At 36.4% G+C, this 19,520-nt stretch overlaps 1 protein-coding gene across 2 annotated transcripts in view; it reads left to right on the forward strand.

Moving 5' to 3' along the window:
- The window catches only part of LOC148954875 (T-complex protein 11-like protein 1), an 89,387-nt gene that overhangs the window by 44,495 nt on the left and 25,372 nt on the right, over positions 1–19,520 (forward strand). For both annotated transcript variants that reach the window (XM_089098984.1, XM_089098988.1), the window contains exons 6-8: positions 8,354–8,460; positions 14,510–14,646; positions 18,805–18,956. In XM_089098984.1, coding sequence (XP_088955110.1) covers positions 8,354–8,460; positions 14,510–14,646; positions 18,805–18,956 — 396 coding nt within the window. The remainder of the gene's footprint in view (positions 1–8,353; positions 8,461–14,509; positions 14,647–18,804; positions 18,957–19,520) is intronic.

The raw sequence follows: 19,520 nt of genomic DNA on the forward strand, positions 1-19,520 counted from the left end.
TAGATGATGCAAGTTTTTGAAGTTTATTGTGTGTGCTTGCGTATTTGTATTCGATTAACGACGCTTCTTAACTACTATGGTCCTTGCGTCGGCCTTGCAGTGTGTTGCTGCGGCTAAGTTTGAGCTGTGGGTCCCGTATTACCAAGCTGAGGGCAAACCCATTGCGCCAGCAGTTTCAGTTTTTTTTTAGTTTCATTTATCTTTATCTAAAAACAAAATACATAACTTACATAACATTCCTGCCAGGAAAGCGCAAAACATATATGCTTGGTTTGGGCAGAACATTAACTAATATTAGTTAAAAACAAACAGAAACAACAAATTAACTAAACATATCAAGAAGAAGAAAAAGAGGAGGAAAGTAAACTAGTAAATAAATCAACATATGGTTTCAATTTTAAGGGTAAAAAAAGAAGAAGAGAGAGAAAGCAATAGGGAACAAGAAAAAAGGGAAAATAAAAATGTGGAGAAAAAACAAAACCTGGAGGAGGGCAGCACTAAAACATTTTTTCTGTAATGACCATTCACTGCTCGCTTAAAGGAAATAAGAATGTTTGTAATTCCTGATGTCTAAGGGGAGTGAATTCCAAATATTCGGTGTAAAAAATCTAATTAAAAAAGAAGCTCTTTTCGTAGAGGGCGCTTCTTGGACTATGTCACAAGAGTGTCGTGTGTCGTAAGTGTGCAAATGTTGATTTAATGTAAACAGATTTTGAAATGAAGATGAAATGAAGGGTTATTGAAATATTTCAAACAAAAATTTGCTATCTGCAAATTGCAAATTTGCAAATCACGATTCTTCGATCCATCAAATATCTTGGTAAATTTGAAATGAAGACTGATGTCATCTGTGTTGAACAAGTGATATAATTTGAACTACCTTATTTTTGATTATTTGAACTCTTTTATAACAAGTAATGAAGTTACTTGCCCATATGGAGCAGCCGTAAGACAAATGGGGATGAAAAATAGAATGATAAATCATTTTCAGTGTTAGATAAACTAAATTTAAGACGGCGGGTGACTCCAAGGGACCTTGAAAGTTTATTACCTACTAATTCTGCATGTTCTTTCCACGATAGATTCTCATCAACTACAAATTCAAGATATCTACTGGTTTTTGCTCTATTTGTAATATTATTAGCTACTTTTAATTTTAGATCTGTTTGAATTGACGATATTCTAGAAAATAATACATAATTTGTCTTACTGTAATTCAGTGTTAAATAGTTCGAATCAACCCATGATATAAATTCAGTGAGAGCTGTTTCGATTTTTGTAAACAAAGAAGGTAGATTTTCACATGCAACAAAAAGAAGTGTATCGTCTGCAAATAGTATTATGTTGGCGTCAGACAAATAATATTTTACTTGGCCAAAATAGATAAGAAAAAGTAGAGTTCCCAGTATTGACCCTTGTGGCACTCCACAGGGTATAAAATGGCGCTCAGATGTTAGGTTTACATTATGAAGATCACGAGCTCTATTATTAAAATACGAAGGAAACCATTTTAAAGGTACGTTATGTATCCCTATTGATTTGAGAATCTGAAGTAATTTGTCATGATCAATAATATCAAATGCTTTTTTAATGTCTAGCATTAATGCTGCCTGTATTAGACCTTTATCAAATGCATCGTTCACCCAATCAATCAATTTTAAAATGGCAACATCCGTTGAAAGTCCTTTCCGAAAACCGAACTGCGTTTGGCAAAGGAAACTGCTTTTCCTCCGTTTCGTACTGGGCGGATTTGAGGTGCTTTTACTGTTGAGTTTATGATGGCATATATGTAATAACTGCAATGCTGCATGTCCATGGATCCTTTTTCGTTGATTTCGTTCTGATGTACTGTGTGTCCTAGGTGATTGGATGGATAGGTAAGGATGGGTAAGCTTCACTTACAATCAGAATCTTAGACTGGACACTACTGAGCTTGAACAAGTGTGCTTTTGCTGCTCTTTTTGATTAACGAAAAAGAGAATCGAAGGTATTATTTCGAAATTTGCAGACTTCGGTATTGTCCAAACTCCTGCTACCACTCCTGACCAACCAGCTCGTAACAGGTCAACTGAATTGAGATAGAATTTATAAAAGAGCACATAAAGTCATTTCCATCTTTTGAATCACTCTATTCATGTTCAAATTCGTACAAAAATTGTTTATCCTTGAATCTCAATATTGCCAAGGTGCAAGTATAAGAAAAAGTGTAGTGAAGAAAAACAAGAATCCAGATCCTTATTATAGGCAGCGCAATAGCGCTGGCTCAGTAAGGAACGATGTTGGCACAATGTATTATTTATTTGTTTCTTTCTCTCTTTGTTTTAGACCAGGGCAAATCGTATCGAAGGAGTTGTCGTAGAAACTTCAAAAAGGGCTTATTCGATTGGAAATTGGAAGGGCTTGTGCGATTTTTAATAGCCGAAAGGGACTGGAAGGCAACTAACACCCCTTCCACGCCCACCATTTCCCCAAACACATCCAATCAGTATTTTGAGATAGCCATTTTATTCAACGTAGTCTGGAAAATAAAAGATCTGGAAAATATATCTTTGAGGATGAGAACCACCCACAGCCCTCAGGGCAAGGGTTGTAAGTTATGGCCTGGGGGCATTTAAGGTTTTTAGGGAAAGTATTGTCGTAGAAACTTGGAAAAGGGCTCATTTGGAAATTCAAAGGGCTTGTGTTCTTTTTAATAGCTAAAACTGATTAGAGGGTAACTAGCCCCCCTCTCACGCCCATCTTTTCCCCAAACAGATCGAATCAAGATTTCTAGATAACCATTTTGTTCTACGTAGATAACAGCTCCGGACATTATGTTTTTTAGCACTACAACCCCACCCCCACAACCCCCAGGGGCAAGGTTGTAAGCTATGCCCTGAGGGCATATAAGGTTTTTATAGAAAGCATTGTCGTAGAAACTTCAACAAGGGCTCATTCGATTGGAAATTCAAGGGGCTAGTGCCCTTTTCAACGGTCGACAGTAATTGGACGGGAGCTATCCCCCTTCTGACGAACACCATTACCACAAACACATCCAATCAGTATTTTGAGATAGCCGTTTTGTTCGATGTAGATGAAAGTTCTGGAAATTAGGTCGTTTAGGATGACAACTCCCTCAGAACCCTCAGGGTGAGGGTTGTAAGTTATGCCCTGGGGACATAGAAAATTTTATAGAAAGCTTTGTCATAGAAACTTCAAAAAGGGCTCATTTCCCCAAATACATCCAATCAAAATTTTGAGATAGCCTTTTTGTTCAATGTAATTGAAAGTTCTGGAAATTATGTCTTTCAGGATGACAAACCCCCACACCCCTCAGGCTATGTAAGTTATGCCCTGTGGGCATATAAGGTTTTTATAGATAGCGTTGTCGTAGAAACTTCAAAAAGGGCTCATTCAATTGGAAATTGAAAGGGCTAATGTCCTTTTCGATAGGCGAAAGTGATTGGTGGGCAACTAACCTCTCTCTCACGCCAACCTTTTCTCCAAACACATCAGATAAAAATTTTAAGATACCCATTTTGTTCAATGTAGTTGAAAGTTCTGGAAATTATGTCTTTGAGGATGATAACTCCCCCCCCCACCCATCAATGCAAGGGTGGTAATTTATGCCCTGGGGTTATATAAGGTTTTTTATAGAAAGAGTTGTCGTAGAACCTTCAAAGAGGGCTCATTCGATTGCAAATTGGAAGGGCTAGTGTCCTTTCTAATAGTAGAAAGTGATTGGAGGGCAATACCCCCCCTCCTCTTTGGACCACCATTTCTCCAAACATCCAATCAAAATTTGGAGACTTTTTTCAACGTAGTTGAAAGTTCTGGAAATTATGTCTTTGAGGATCACACCCCCCCCCATAGACCTCAGGGCAAAGGTTGTAAGTTAGGCCCTGGGGGACATATAAGTTTTTGTAGAAAACGTTGTTGTAGAAACTTCAAAAAGGGGTCATTCGATTGGAAATTGAAAGGGGTAGTGCCCTTTTAATTGTCAAAAGTTATTGGAGGACAACTAACCCCTGTCTCACGTCCACCATTTCCCCAATTATGTCCAATCGAAATTTAGAGATAGCCATTTTGTTCAACGTAGTCTGAAGTCTATGAAATTAGGTCTTTGAGGACGACAACCCACCAAAACCCCCAGTGTAAGGGTTTTAAGTTATGCCCTGGGGGGATATAAGGTTTTTATGTAAAGTGTTTTCGTAGAAACTTCAAAAAGGGCTTATTCTATTGGAAATTGAACGGACTAGTGCCATTTTTGATAGTCGAAAGTGATTGGAGGGCAACTAACCCTCAACTCACGCCAAAAAATTCTCTTAAGTGTTTTCTTTTTTATAACTTTAAGAAATCAAAAATTAATTAAGATTTTAAAGAATAAATATCAGCATATGTATATTAAACTAACAATGTACATTTTTTTCCGTAAATTCATTTGAAATTTTTCAGTAAAGTACAAATTATATTCTGGCTTTTAGAAAGCATAGGGGCTTAGAACCCTACTCATATTAATTTCTGCTCATTTTGAGTTTGACTCTTTTATTTATTTTAATTTCTGTTTGTTTTGGGTTTCATTTATTTATTGATACTGACTTGTGGTAGTTGTATGCTTGGTAGATTATTTGATTGTATTTTTGTTAATTTTTGGTATAATGAAGTTCTTTACTTTTTTTTAAAATACTTATTTATGAAAAAAGTTTTTTTTAATTAATCTATGTACAAATCACAGTATTTTACAAATATTTCAACTTGGGATTAAAGCCTACAGTAAACGATAGCTGTGCTACTTGTTAAGGTTTTAAAGTAAGACTATTGTCGGAAACCGTGACGGATGAAGAAAGAGCTGCAGTTGTAGAAGCAAAAGAAAGGCACGAGAGAGCTTCTAAGTCGATAATTTAAGAGCTAATTTAAGAAGATAAAAGAGAGGAATAAAAACTTGTTAAACAATCTAATGTCATCTAATGTCATGTAAATGGTCTGAATTTTTGACCACCAACAGTGCTTGTCAACACCTGATTGAAGCAAAGTTAGTCTTCTACTAAAGGCAATGTTGTTCATATTACTTGACAATACACTCACTGATTTCAACTAGCAAGAAGTCACGTAACTATGTCTGGTACGAGGCTCAGGGGGAAAAGGGTTCTAGTGAAGTGGCATTTGTTTCTTCAAAAACCTCGCAGAAGTAACGCATCAACTCAAACCCCTTTGTGCTTTTCTGTGACTCGTGCAGTGGACAAAATCGAAATCATAAGGATTTCACTGAAATTTGTGAAAAGTGTTTGCCAAAAGAAATATTGACACGAAAAGAAACAGTTTAAGTGGAGTGATATTCATTGGTTGCGTTAGTCGAAAAATTTTGCTTTTTAATCCATACGATGAAACTTTAGAAAACGTTTGTGACTTGTCCCATTTTGGCAAAACGAAATTGGCCAAAAACCTCAGAAAAGTAATATTTCAAAATGGGATTAGCCCCACATCTTCTATATCCGTTCATCTAGGCTGATGTAAGTTCATTTGATTTGTCATGAAAAACTAACATAAGGTGGTAAGTCCCATTTTTCACCTCGCAGTTTACGGATTTAATGGCAACAGTATAACACTAAATTTGCTCTCCTGAAAAAATTGAAAAAGATAATTTATCCCATTTTGGCTAAACACCACAGCATTATAAAAATAATTATTATTTGTTTGAAGTTCTGAATATTATTTTTTAAACTAATCTTGGTATCAACATTAATATATTGGTCTATAAATATACGTTTTCTCCATTATTTATATTTATTTTCCTTTCCTCTCCCTTACTTTATTATCTTTAAGTGTGCTAACTTTAAATTAGAAAATGATTAAATTCTATCAAATCTGTTTTCAACAATGATCTTTTAAACGTCTTCTTCTTTAAACGGGGTTATTCTTTTCCCAAAGCAACTTTCACTTCTGAAATCAAAAATATAATTAGGTTATTTCTAACATTCATTGTTTCGACTCTCTTTTCTTTCTTTCTTTTTTAATTCTGTCTGCAAACCAGTCAAGGCCATATCTAGGGAAAGGAGAGTTAGGGGTTTGAACTTCCCTCCCAAAAGTTTGTTCGACTCGTAAAAACGTACCAGAAATGAATATAATTTTTTTTAATTAGTTTTATTTTGTACCTCCCCCATCGAACAAAAATACTAGATACGGCCTTGGAACCAGTATTTATAAAAAAACGATTACGCCCAAATTTCGCTCCAGTAGTGTGCAGGATCAATTTTTCTAAAAGTTTACTAAAAAATTATTAGTTTTTTCTTCCTTCTTTTTGGTGTCATGGTGTTTTCGGACCACCACATCAGATCTAAAGCTTTGGTAGCACCTGTTATTTGCTAATTATGTTTAAGAATAATTCATCATGATTAAAATATTTGTTTCAACGGTAATTGATCGTATCTTTTTAAAGTTTCATCCCTCTTTATATTTTAATTAGCTTTGATCTGGAAATATTGTTCTGTCCTACCTCTACGTTAAATGATACAAGGATCTCTCTCTAATTTGTTTCTCTTAATCTTTTTCTCTTAATAGAATATCTAAATGTTATATATGTTTCAAGTAGATAAAGCTTTTTTTATGTACCAATATTAGTTTTCCAACCTTTTAGATATAATTATTGTCATGAATAGAGACATCGTTAGTTTCCACATGGTCAAATGTCTAGTTTGTCGACCGAAATACGGCACTATGAATCTGTCATGCTTGCCATTTATATGATTATTGTCAATCCGTATTTGCTATTGTGCTATGAACGACAATCTGTTTTAGCTGTCAGCTAAAATAAATTTCTTTTTGACCGAATTTAAATTTTTAGCTAAAACTTATGAAACTTTTAGCCAAATATACCAACTGATGACACAGCTTCGATCGAATGATTGATTATCTCTGTCTGACAGCAGAGCTGTGATCAGGGTCGCGAATTCACGAAAATGTGGAAAGAGAAGAGATTTATTCAATGTGTTTTTTTTTATATTAAAATTCAAAAAAGATATTTTTCTAGTAGAGTCAAAAATCTTGGGGATAAATCTCTCCCCCCCCCCCCCAACAAGTAACCCTGGCTGTGAGGGGTATAAACTTTTTAAAGTAAGTACCTGAATGACATTGAGGATGCTGACCAACGAACATTCCGGACCAATTAGACGTCGAAACCATCGTTATAAATCGCATAAAATGTATTGAAATGAGATTTTCGCATCATTGCGTTAGGCGTTAGGTGTTCAACTCGAACAATTATCAATTTAGCTAAATTGTGATGACAATGTTGACAAACCGAAATTGATGGTAGCGGAACATGGGCGCCCATAAGCTGAATTCCAGGGGGGGCAAACCTCGTCTAATTGGCATTTTTAATGCTATATAATAGAAATCTCAGAACAAAAATATAAAAATAAGGCAACATCATTCATCCAAGGGGGGGGGGTGCCCCCTGCCCCCCCCCCTTATTGGCGCCCATGTAGCGGAAGGAAAAGTTAAAAGTGTGCTTTGGCTCGTCAAGTAAGATTTGAAACGTATGGTGCAATGCATGGAATGCGTACCCTCAATTGTTCTGGTGTATGTTGTGATCTTTTTCTGTATTTCTGTTCTGGCATTAATTGTGATGTATTTCAACGAATATTGGTTTCTGAAGTTCTGATGAGTAATGTTGAAGTTTCAAATGTGTACTAAATTCTTAAATGATGCTGAGTAGTCCTGGGCATCCGATATTTGTAATAACTGAAGAAAACATCAAAGATGTGCGTGAGTCTACTGGAGAAGATCTAAAAATATGTATTGCAGTGCATGGAAATGCAATTATGTTAACCCATTAAATGTTGGCACAGAGCTGTTGGTTTATAAATATCTCCGCAAAAATTACCTGTTTTCTATAATTTTTTTTTTTTTAATACTTGTCGACTGATTTTGTCGTCTCTGGAGGATGGGAGGACCAATGTTTACATGAAAACGGTATTCCAGTATCCTGGTGAGTCACGGAACAGGCAGTTTGGTTTCTTGGGCAATGGATCGGTCATCTGGAGAACCACGGTTTTACACCTATTGTGTAATTTTCTATCTCATCTTCTTGTTAACGCTTTGATTTTATCCATCCATTTTGTATATGAGGTAGATAAAAGCCATTAAATGAAAAAATTAAGCCCCGTGACACCTAGCTAAGCTTGCCCACCTTCGATTTGACCTTTTGCCTTTCAAAACTGGGAAATAGAATCATTATGCGGAGGAATTTAATAAATTACTATGCTGACAAATTAATAACGGAATAAGGGTAGGAGATTTGTCTGACAAAATTGATGTGACAAAGTGCTTGTTAAAAAAAAATACTGTCCGATAATTTATTCAGTTTCCGTTTTAGCATTATGGAAAATTTATACTTGGCATAATGACCAAATTATGTGCTCCAATCAGAGATGAAAAGATGCAAGAACTGGCAGCTGAAGAAAATGTGATCAAACTATACAGGTGATTCCTTCAATTGTTTGGTATCCTTACCCAAAAGGTAAAGCTTGCTTTTAAATGTGTATCTTCCAGACGAAATCTTTTATAGTGAGCCTGATAATGAGTGTGTTTTTGTTACGTGTCAAGTGCTCAAGAAGTTTTTTTTTGTGAATAAGAGCTTACTGTCGGGAGTATATTTCCTGGCGAAATTTCGTTTCCTGACTAAATTCCTGGTCACTTTCAATAATATTTACTGAAAGTTTTAATTGACTACGCATGATTCATTAGGATTTTTAAGAGGAATATTGGACCTATCATTGAGTTGATAACTGTTATCTTGAATAGAAGGTTATCTTGCCTTAAAACTATTTCGAGTTATCACCAAAAATCATTTTTTAAGAAGGATATACATGTCGTGTGCCTAGAGATAAGCTGCACGAGTCAAATCATCAATCTTTATTTTTCCTTTTTTTTATGTCATGATGTGCAAAATTTAAGCTTCTTTACTGAATTAAATAAAAAAAACAAGTTTTTTTAACTGAAAGTAAGGAACGACGTTAAAACTTAAAACGAACAGACGCCTCGCTCAATACGCTAAAGTTTTTTTTATTGTTTAAAAAAATAGAGTTGTGAGAAAGTCAAACTTTAGCGTAAAGAGCGAGGCGTTGAGGAGGGGACAGCCCCCTTCATATACGGAATAATTTCTGTTCGTTTTAAGTTTTAACGTCGTTCCTTACTTTCAGTTAGAAAAACTTGTTTTTTTTATTTAATTTTAGAACGTTTTTGAATTAATGCAGGTTTTGATTTTGGCTCACAGATCATGAATAATTAAAAAAAAATTTGCATATTATATTTTGCTAAATGGCTTTCTAGAAACTTGTTTAATTTTATTTAATAACGTTTTTATTAGTAATAAATATACGTAACTTAGAATTAACTTACGTAACGAACTTCTATATTCATAAATTTTTAACACGTATATTAGGGGTTCGCCCCCTAGTCAATACCCTGCTCTTTAAACTATAGTTCGAATTTTTTTTCCAGTTCTTTAAAAATGACCTCTTAATCACAATCAGTTGATCAGTTGAAAAACTTGTTTTTTTATTTAATTCCTGATCTTTTTCTTTAATAATGCTGGGAAATCCGGCGCCCCCTTCATAGCAATGTCCCTTCCCCCATGAAAACTTCCTTCATGGAAAGATCCTTCCATATAGCCCCCGACCCTCTCCTTCCCCCACCTACCAGAAAAAATATCCTCTGAAAAAGTCTGTATACTTCCAAATAACCAATAATATATGTTAACATTGAGTAAAGTTCAAAACTGTCAGCCCGCTCCCTGGGGACTTTGGGGGATCAAGTCATCCTAAAAGACATTTTTATCATATTTTCGACCATGATGAACAATCTGGCTATCTCAAAATTTTGATCGGGTGAGTTTGGGTAAAAAATGAGCGTGGGAGGGGGCCTAGTTGCCCTCCATTTTTTTTGGTCACTTAAAAAGGGCACTAGAACTTTTAATTTCCGTTCCAATGAGCCCTCCCACGATATTCTATGACCACTGGGTCGATACGATCACCCCTGGGTAAAAAAAAAACAAAAAAAAAACAAACAAACAAACAAATAAACACGCATCCGTGATCTTTCTTCTGGCAAAAAATGGAAAATTCCACAGTTTTGTAGATAGGAGCTTGAAACCTCTACAGTAGGGTTCTCTGATACGCTGAATATGATGGTGTGATTTTCATTAAGGTTCTATAACTGTTAGGGGGTCTTTCCCCCTTTTTTCGAAAATCAGCCAAATTTTCTCAGGCACGTAACTTCTGATGGGTATAATTAAACTTAATGAAACTTATATATTTGAAATCAGAATTAAAATCTGATTCTTTTGATGTATCTATTGGTATCAAAATCCCGTTTTTTAGAGTTTCGGTTACCATTGAGCCGGGTCGCTCCTTACTTACAGTTCGTTACCACGAACTGTTTGATTATACTACTGGCCTACACTTAATTTCCTGGATATACATTGATTTAGGTTTTTACGTTGGAGGAGCAGCACTTCGGTTTTGTCTTTTTTCTATCTCGCGGATTTCAGCTTATTGCTAGAAGGTCTTCACCTCCACGATTTTTACGGAAAGTATGGACTTCAGGCCGGATGGTGGCCGTGGTCGTGAAAATGGCATTGCATTTTGGATAGCTATGTACCCTTCCTGTCTTTGACTAAAACTTCGAAGGGTTGACAACTTCAATGTTGTGGTACACAGAAGAAAAATAATCTGGTTCAAGTTTTAAGGCAAGTGAGGGACTTTTGAAAAAAAACAATTGGCTGTTATGTCTTGGTCATGTTTGCAACGAGGGGTTGGCATCTTTCGCTAGTTGATGTAGGCCTATTTATTACTGACTTCTGATGCATTTGAAAGTACGAAAATTTTGGTTTCATATCCACTACAGAGTGGGGGTGTGCAAGTATAAATAGGCTATTAGAACATGGTCATGTTGTTGGTTAAGGGTTAGAAACTTCTACAAGTTAGGCTGCCTTTTAAGCAGAATTCAAAGACAAGTAAAGGAGTTTTAATTAAGAGTTGGTTGTTAGACCACTGTCGTCTTCAGGCATGATGCTTCTACTGACTGGTATGTCTTTCTTATATATTTGACACCGTCCATCTATAGTAGTATGATTATAATAAGCGATGGATAGCTTTATAGTACCAGCTAGGCTCGACAATATTGTATCAGGATTTTCTAGCTCTTTCATGAAATATACTATTTAAAATGTTTCAAGGGGTTAACAACTTTAATTTTGTACACGTGGTTTGAAAGTGTGGGACCATTTAAAGCCAAAAATAACATTTAACTATTAGACCGTGATCATTTTCATCAGTGTGGGGTTTGCAGCTTTTCCTAATGGATGTATCTATTATTGGTTCCTGATATGCATTTTAGGCTAAGAATAATAATTTTATCAACATTTCCTTTGTTTCCGAAACCCTTGAGGGTAAGAAAATGAATCTGCATGCGGTTATGCTACGATTTTAAATAATAATGCAATTATAGTGACGTAGTTTTGAAATTATTATAGTGAAGAGTAGCTGGAGCAACATGATTTTGAAAAGTTAGGAATAGCTTCATAGTACAAATGATGATTTATCAAGTTGAACTGCAAAGTCAATAAAATATTTTTAAATCTTTTCTTAGGATTCCACTGCAATTTTTACGGAAAATAATCGATAATGGAGAAATAAAACCGAAGCAAGAGGCTAGATATTTGTGCTAAAATTTTTTAATTTTTTTCCGTACATTTAAGGGTATACATTACATGTATACCGATTTAAGGCTCAACTGGCTTCAAAGTTAATATTTTCTTTCCGGTTCATTTAAGAGTACATTACACACACACACACACGCATATATATATATATATATATATATATATATATATATATATATATATATATATATATATATATATATATATATATATATATATATATATATATATATATATATATATATATATATATATATATATATATATATATATATATATATATATATATATATATATATATATATATATATATATATATATATATATATATATATATATATATATATATATATATATATATATATATATATATATATATATATATATATATATATATATATATATATATATATATATATACAAAAAAATCGCGAAGAAAGGAAACGAGGACAATTAACAGCCAGTGAAAAAATTGAAAAATATTTCTTGACCGAAATATTTGCATAATTTTTCAATTTTTTCACTGGCTGTTAATTGTCCTCGTTTCCTTTCTTCGCGATTTTTGTTTATCATGATTAGCCAGTGTGGTCTCAGAAATTATTTATATATATATATATATATATATATATATATATATATATATATATATATATATATATATATATATATATATATATATATATATATATATATATATATATATATATATATATATATATATATATATATATATATATATATATATATATATATATATATATATATATATTTAAGGTTCAACTGGCTACCAATTCAATAAAATATTTTTAAATCTCTATCTTGGATTTTTGAAAAAATTGTTTTGCCCGCGTAACCCTTTTGCTGGCGAAGCCGTCAAAGGGTTGCTACAACACTTCACTTGCCTAGGCAACGTAAATATAGTCTTCTTCTTCGGTTAGAGCCATAGGCTTTTTCCTGACATTATCTTTCATTCTGATATAGGCTAGTGTGTGGTTATTACCTCTTGTGACTGGTTCTAAGGTTCTTAAGGGCTATCCTGAGGTTTGGCGTGATGTTTTTGTCGTCAATATGTTGTTGTTTTCATTTTTCTATGTGACAAAAACAACAAATGCTTTACTTTGGTTTTGTTTAGATGAAATTTTACTCAAATGTCATCATGAGTGTGTTGGCTGGTATCAGTTGAAACTGCGAAATCCTTTAACGGATCTATTCATTAAATATTAAACGACCATTAATCCTTTTTAATCATTTTTTAAAACTCATTAGTGGAATATTTTTAGCAGTTGATTGTGCTGTGAACATAATTATTTAATTTTATTGTAAACCGAACTGAATTAAATGATTTTTGGCAATTTGTTTGCCATGTTTCGTAATTGCAGCTTCAATATTGTTCTTTAATTCATTAATTATTTCATCTCTGACTGGACTGCCAGTTTTCACCTGACTTTTCAAATGAGAAAACCCAAAAACTGAATGGCGTGGACGTCCACGTCCTAAACTGAACTGCATCAAAACAAGGATTTTAGGCTAACTACTACCTTCAACAAGTTAATCAAGGGATTTAAAACCTGTTTCATTAAGGAGCTGGTATTCTAATTCATTCCCCATTTTCTACATTTTATGAGCAATGATGCTTCTCTTTAGCTAACTAAAGCGTAATAGAGACCAACTTTTCTTGTTTAACTATGGGATGTTTCCTCCCCTGTCTAGCCAAGATAAGGAATGATAAGAGCTTGCTGTAGTAAGACTCTGTTTATAAAAACTGGTAGTAAAAAAATGGTTAAAATATCATTTCATGAGGTTCCATTTCGAGGAAATCGTAATCGTAAGTTTGTCTGGAGATGCATGGCGTGTAGCAAGCATTTTTGTAGAAATAGAACAATATCATTGAGGTCTGTAATTCTTGTCATAAAAAATTAGTTTTGATAAGGATAAACAGAAAAAAAAAGTCTTCTTGGGCTCTTGTATCCCAAAGATTTTGGAGCTACAGAAGAAAAGAAAATATTTTTCAACATTCGGAGATGAGGCTGCCCACCTTTTTCCGAAAAAAAGTGATCTTTGTGGCTGTCGAAAAAATAGTCCCAACAGTGACTTGTTATAGGTATTGTGGCTGAAAATTTTGAATCGAAAAATCACTTAAAAAATGACAATTTTATTTATTGGCGTATTTAAAATACGTATAACAAGGAATCATTGAAAATTTAACAGAGTTCGTTTGAAAGTAGATATGATACCGTGAATGTCCGACATTGGTGAATGTCGAGGTTCACCGGTGAATCTCCGAAATACTTTTTTTTTCTACTTGGATTTAGTCAGCGTTGCTAGTCAACTTTTTCACTTTTATGCAAGATTTGATGGTGATAGGTTAGGTTTTTAACCCATTTCTGAAGTTTGTAGCCTAATCTAACCTAACTTTAAGTTTTACCATCAAAGCTTGCATAAGACTGAAAAAGCTGATTCGCAGAGCTAATTGAATCCAAGTAGGAAAAATGGAATTTCGGTCATTTGCTGATGAATGGCGACATTAATCAGATTTCGGACATTCACAGTAACAGATATAACAAAAATTTTAATTTCCTAGGAAGACTACTTTGAATCTATCTTGTGGGATTCCTCCCTATATTCTCCCTTCCCCTGTGCATGTATGACGTAAATATTTCTAATTTCGTTGATATTCTTTGCAATAAAATATATTAGTTTTGACCCAATTCATTAGTTCATGTGTTGTTATTTACTGAATCAAATTTATTAGAATTAGTTCGCCTAAGATATCTTTCCCAATACAATTCTGTTTGTCTTATTTTTCAGAGGAATGTTTGATGCTTTACAGCTTATGCATATGGATTTCGCAAATTTTACTATACAAGCCTTTCGACCAGAAATTCAACGCCAAAGTATAGAATATGAAAAACAGAAATTCAAGGACTTTCTTACTACTCAAGAAGGTAATTTTTTTCTCCTTTCTTGGATGTTCTCGAATAAATAATTCTTACAAAAAAACTAACTAGATTATCCATATGACACTCAATTGTCACTAAAATCAGAACTTCGGTACCCAGAGAAGTACTTTTTTGGGATCTGGATTCAGGGCCCATGTTTGCTAGTTCTAGGACTGAAAAAGTTTTTTTTCTGGTGGAGGTAATGGTGCTCGTCCGAAGTCTGCTCCCATGCCTTAATGGCGCATGCAGAGCTGACTTCAAGTGCCTCTAGATATCCGGAGAGCCACCGGAAAACTAATTGCACCGTTGGAAGTTTGGGGTCGCACCCCTCATCCTGAAATTACTTGCTACGAAAGGAAATGAATATACAGCCTTTGATGCCCCATCTACCATCCCAATTGGACCCATGCCTGCCCAAGGACGTATCCCTTTGAGCATCGTTGACGAAGGTGGCGTTAATGTCGCCACCTGGAATGCCCTGACGCTGAACCAGCATGGTTCTAAGCTTCTCTTAGCAAATGAACTAAGAAGATACAAAGTGACGGTCGCAGGAATAACAGAAACTCACCTTACGGGAAGCGGCGAAGAAGATATTGGAGAAGGGCGGTCAGTGCTTTGGTCTGGTGGACCCCAAAGAAGAGGGGGAGTCGGCCTTGTTCTCAACAATTTCGCTCGGAAAGCCTTATTTTCATTTACGCCTATCTCACCACGTCTACTGAGAGCGAGAATCGACGGCAAGCACGGAAAGATAACTGTTCTTACCTGCTATGCACCGACAAACGAGGCCTAAGATGAAGATAAGAAAGACTTCTATGCGGTACTGTCCTCCGAGCTCTCTTCCATACCTCCACACGACTACCTCCTAGTCCTAGGATATTTTAACGCTAGTGTGGCTAACAGCTCTGGTCTGTACGATGCTGCTGTTGGACCCGTGACAGTTGACACTCTGAATGATAATGGTAAGCGGCTGCTCAGTTGCTGCATCACCCACGCTCTATCAGTCACAAATACCTGGTTTGTGGGAAAAGAAATTGCGAAGTACATATGGTAAAGCAATGATGGCAGGACAAAAGACATGCTTGACTAGATCATTGTTTGACGACGCTGGCTTTCCGTCCAGAACTGCCGCTCATACCGAGGTACCAAGCTCGGCAATGCCGACCTTTCGTCTCGTCTCTGCAAGGATAAAACCCCGGCTGAGGGCCAATAAGAGTAACTCCACATTCACCAAGAAGATAGACACCTCTCGACTGAAGCAAGATCCCTCAGTTCACGAGCGGTATATGGTTGAAGTTTCTAACCACTTCGAGGCTCTCCAGCTGTGTTTAGAAAGCGAGTCAGCATGGACCACTTTCAAAGACGATGTTTTCAGAGCAGCTACCGAAGCTGTCGGCTCAAACCCGTGAAAGAAGAAAGAGTGGATTAGCAACCAGACGTTTGAAATAATTGAGTAGAGACGGTGAGCGAGATTACGATGAGATATGACACTCTACAAACAGCTTAACAAACTACGCAACTCATTGATTCACGAGGACAAGAAAGACTTCATTGCGGGTAAAGCCGCTGAGCTTGAGCAAGCTGCCCAAAAGCAAGACATAGGTGCAGCATTCAAGATCCTGCGCGAGCTGACTGGCAAACACGCCATGACGTCCACAAGCCTGAAAGCAGTGAATGGAGGAACTATATAGGATCAGTCTCAATGTGTTCGTCTCTGCGAAAAATACTTCAATAAGCTGCTAAAGTCAGATCTGCCCGACTGCATTGACCCAGGGCTTGATGCCGCTGCTGCAGAAGCTACCCCTGTTCCCGACGGCGCCGAATTTTCTCCTGAGGAGATTAAATCCGCAGTAAGGAAACTGAGAAACAATAAAGCCGCTGGCACCTGTGGCATTGCTTCAGAGCTGCTTCAGGCCCTGTAATGATACTTTGGCTGCAGATGGTGCTCAGCATAATCTGGTGCTCTGAAGTTATACCGTCAAACTGGAAGAAAGGAATCATCGTGCCAGTGTTTAAGCGCAAGGGCAGCAAGACAGATTGCAGCAACTACCGTGGTATCACCTTACTCTCTGTTCCTGGAAAGCTGTTTGCAATACTCCTGTTGAAACGTGCAATAAGTTTTCTAAATGCTTTGCACCACCCCAAACAAGCCAGATTCATGCCAGGAATACTGACAACTGAACAGATTCATACGGTCAGACAGATCGTTGAGAAGACACTGGAATTCAACAAGAAAGCTTAGATAGCTTTCATTGACTTCCGTTCTGCCTTTGACACTGTTGACAGGCAGTTCCTTTGGCTAATCCTGAAAGCTGCGGGCCTACCAACAAAGATAGTCAGCCTCTTCAAAAAACTCTACCGCAGCACATAAAGCGCCGTCCTTGTTAAAGGGAAGCTTTCTTCTTCCTTCCCCATCAAAAATGGTGTACGGCAAGGATGCGCTGCTGCACCTGAGCTATTTAACTGCGTCATCGACCACATTTTGAACGAGACACACCGTGTCCACTCTTTTGGCATAAGTTATGCCGGGAGGACTTTGTCTGATGTTGATTTTGCCGACGATGTAGCCGTCCTTAGCGAAAATATCGACCAACTTAAGTCTGTACTCGAGACGCTCTCCTCCACTGCCTTCGGAGTTGGCTGCAAATCAAATGGAAGAAAACGAAGATCATGCCCATAGAGACCGCATCGGTATCACCCTTGACTGTTGCGATCAACGGCCAAGCTGTTGACGTGGTAAGGCAGTTCACTTATCTCAGATCAATTATATCATCAAATGGCACACTGGACGCTGAAATATCAGCCAGATAAGCCAAGGCAAACTCTGTGTTCGGACGGCTCTGATAGCAGTCTTCCACAAACCGCAAATTAGTCGCCTTACAAAAGCCCATATCTACAACGCCACAGTGACAAGCATCATACTGTACTCTTCTGAGATATGCCCGATAACCCAGACACAGCTAAGAAAGGTCGATGCCATCTAAACTAGACACCTGCGTCGAGTTGAAGGCTTCAAATGGTATCGCAAGATCCGCAATACTGAGATCATGAGGACCTTCAAGTTAGCGAACCTCTCCACCCAAGTAGAAGCTCGTTCTTTAAGGTACGACCACTTACTCCGCCTCCCGCCAACTACCCCTGCAAGGATCATATCGGACATCAATCCCTCGATTGTCTGGAAACGTCCTCGAAGGAAGCCGCGCACCAGATGGGCTGATGTTATAAATCAACGCCTCTTCAACCGCAACATCGACCCAAATGAGGCCCCATCCTTAGCCCTGGACAGGGTTGCTTGGAGAAGACTGACAGCGCTGTCAACCAGGTCCCTTTACACTGGCGACCCTGCTGAGCAAGAGGGTTAAGTAAGTCAAGCATGAGGGGCGACCGCCCTCTCAGACCTCGTTTTGCCTCAAACCCAGTTTGCCCCCACCCCCTGTTGAAATTTAGTTTTTTCAAAAAATTTCCAAAACTAAGATCAGCCTGCACAATTCAAGCATCCACAGAAATGGGTCAGTTTTCTTTATCTTTATCTTTATGGTACTATATGACTCGTTTTTCAGTTTTCACTGTCATATTCAGTTAATTTGTGCCACTTCATCCTTGTGCTACCACAGTCTGGGAAACTTTATCGCTCAAACACTTGACGAACAGAATAGGGCTAAGATTTTAAGCCTAATCTGAGGGCCTTGAAGTTTTTGTGTATATTCCTTCTCTTTTTATCGAGTGCGGATGAAAATCATTGAATGTATGCAAAAAAAAAAAAAAAAAAAAAAAAAAAAAAAATTAGTGAAATCCTCATTCCAGGAATTCTGTTAGTCCTATATATCCATATATATCTATATATATATATATCATATATATATATATATATATATATATATATATATATATATATACGCATACAGGGTGTCCGTAAAGCCTGTGTACTATGTCAAATTCATATACCTCTGTCAGTATCTTTGTTAGAATGGAAATTGAAGAAAAATTTGGAATCAATAGTTCACCATAAAATAATACACTCACGGCTATTTACGTTTTTAAATAGTTTCTACGTTGACTATGTTTAATAGTTTCTATGTGCAAAATTGTAATTTGCTAAAATTTACCTGTCCGCAAAGGATGCTACATTACCGTGCGAAAAGTAACTGTTTGTTAAACTACTTTTAGATGGACTACAGTACACGCGACAATGGTTATTACGAAATATAAAGCCAGATACATTCCCAGAGGGAGCATCCCAGCGAACCATCAATAATATGACATTGGTTTGTGCATACTTGGAACTCCTGGAGTGGAAGGACGAAAATGTTTTCCCAGAGGCAAGTAAATTTGTTTTTATAGAAAGATAAAAAAAATTATTAACAGCTTTCAGAAGTGTAACTCCGAAATTTGCACTCTAGTGTAAAAAAAAGAAAGATTAAATTAACAAATTAGCACAGTGAGGAAAAAAGAAATAAATGGATTAAAAGAGACGAAAAGATAAAAGAAAGAAATAATGTTATACCTCTGTTAGCATCTGTGCGAGAGGAGGTAGTGTTGCCATCCTTCCCGATATAGCGGGGCAATCCGAGTAATGAACTCTTGTCCCGACCTCCCGACAAGACCAAACTTTGAAAAATATCGTTACCAGCCTGACTCAAGTACTTCAAAATGCCTTCGGCTAATACAAAACCTAAATGCAATCTCAATAAGTCCCACTTATGTCAGTGGTTTGTGTGGATAAGATATTCTTGCAATTTCCTGTGTGCACTGTTTTCAATGGTACGGGGCTGGAACATGAACAGGAAGAAATGGGCAGTTTCCATTTGAATAGCGATCTGATAAGACAACTGTTTGTGAACGTCATTCAGTGGATGGTCTGCTTGTTATGACGATTCTAGCCA

This window comes from Artemia sp. Qi Xiang Cuo, chromosome 2, assembly GCF_049724085.1.
Source record: "Artemia sp. Qi Xiang Cuo chromosome 2, ASM4972408v1, whole genome shotgun sequence".
Lineage (NCBI taxonomy): Eukaryota > Metazoa > Arthropoda > Branchiopoda > Anostraca > Artemiidae > Artemia > Artemia sp. Qi Xiang Cuo.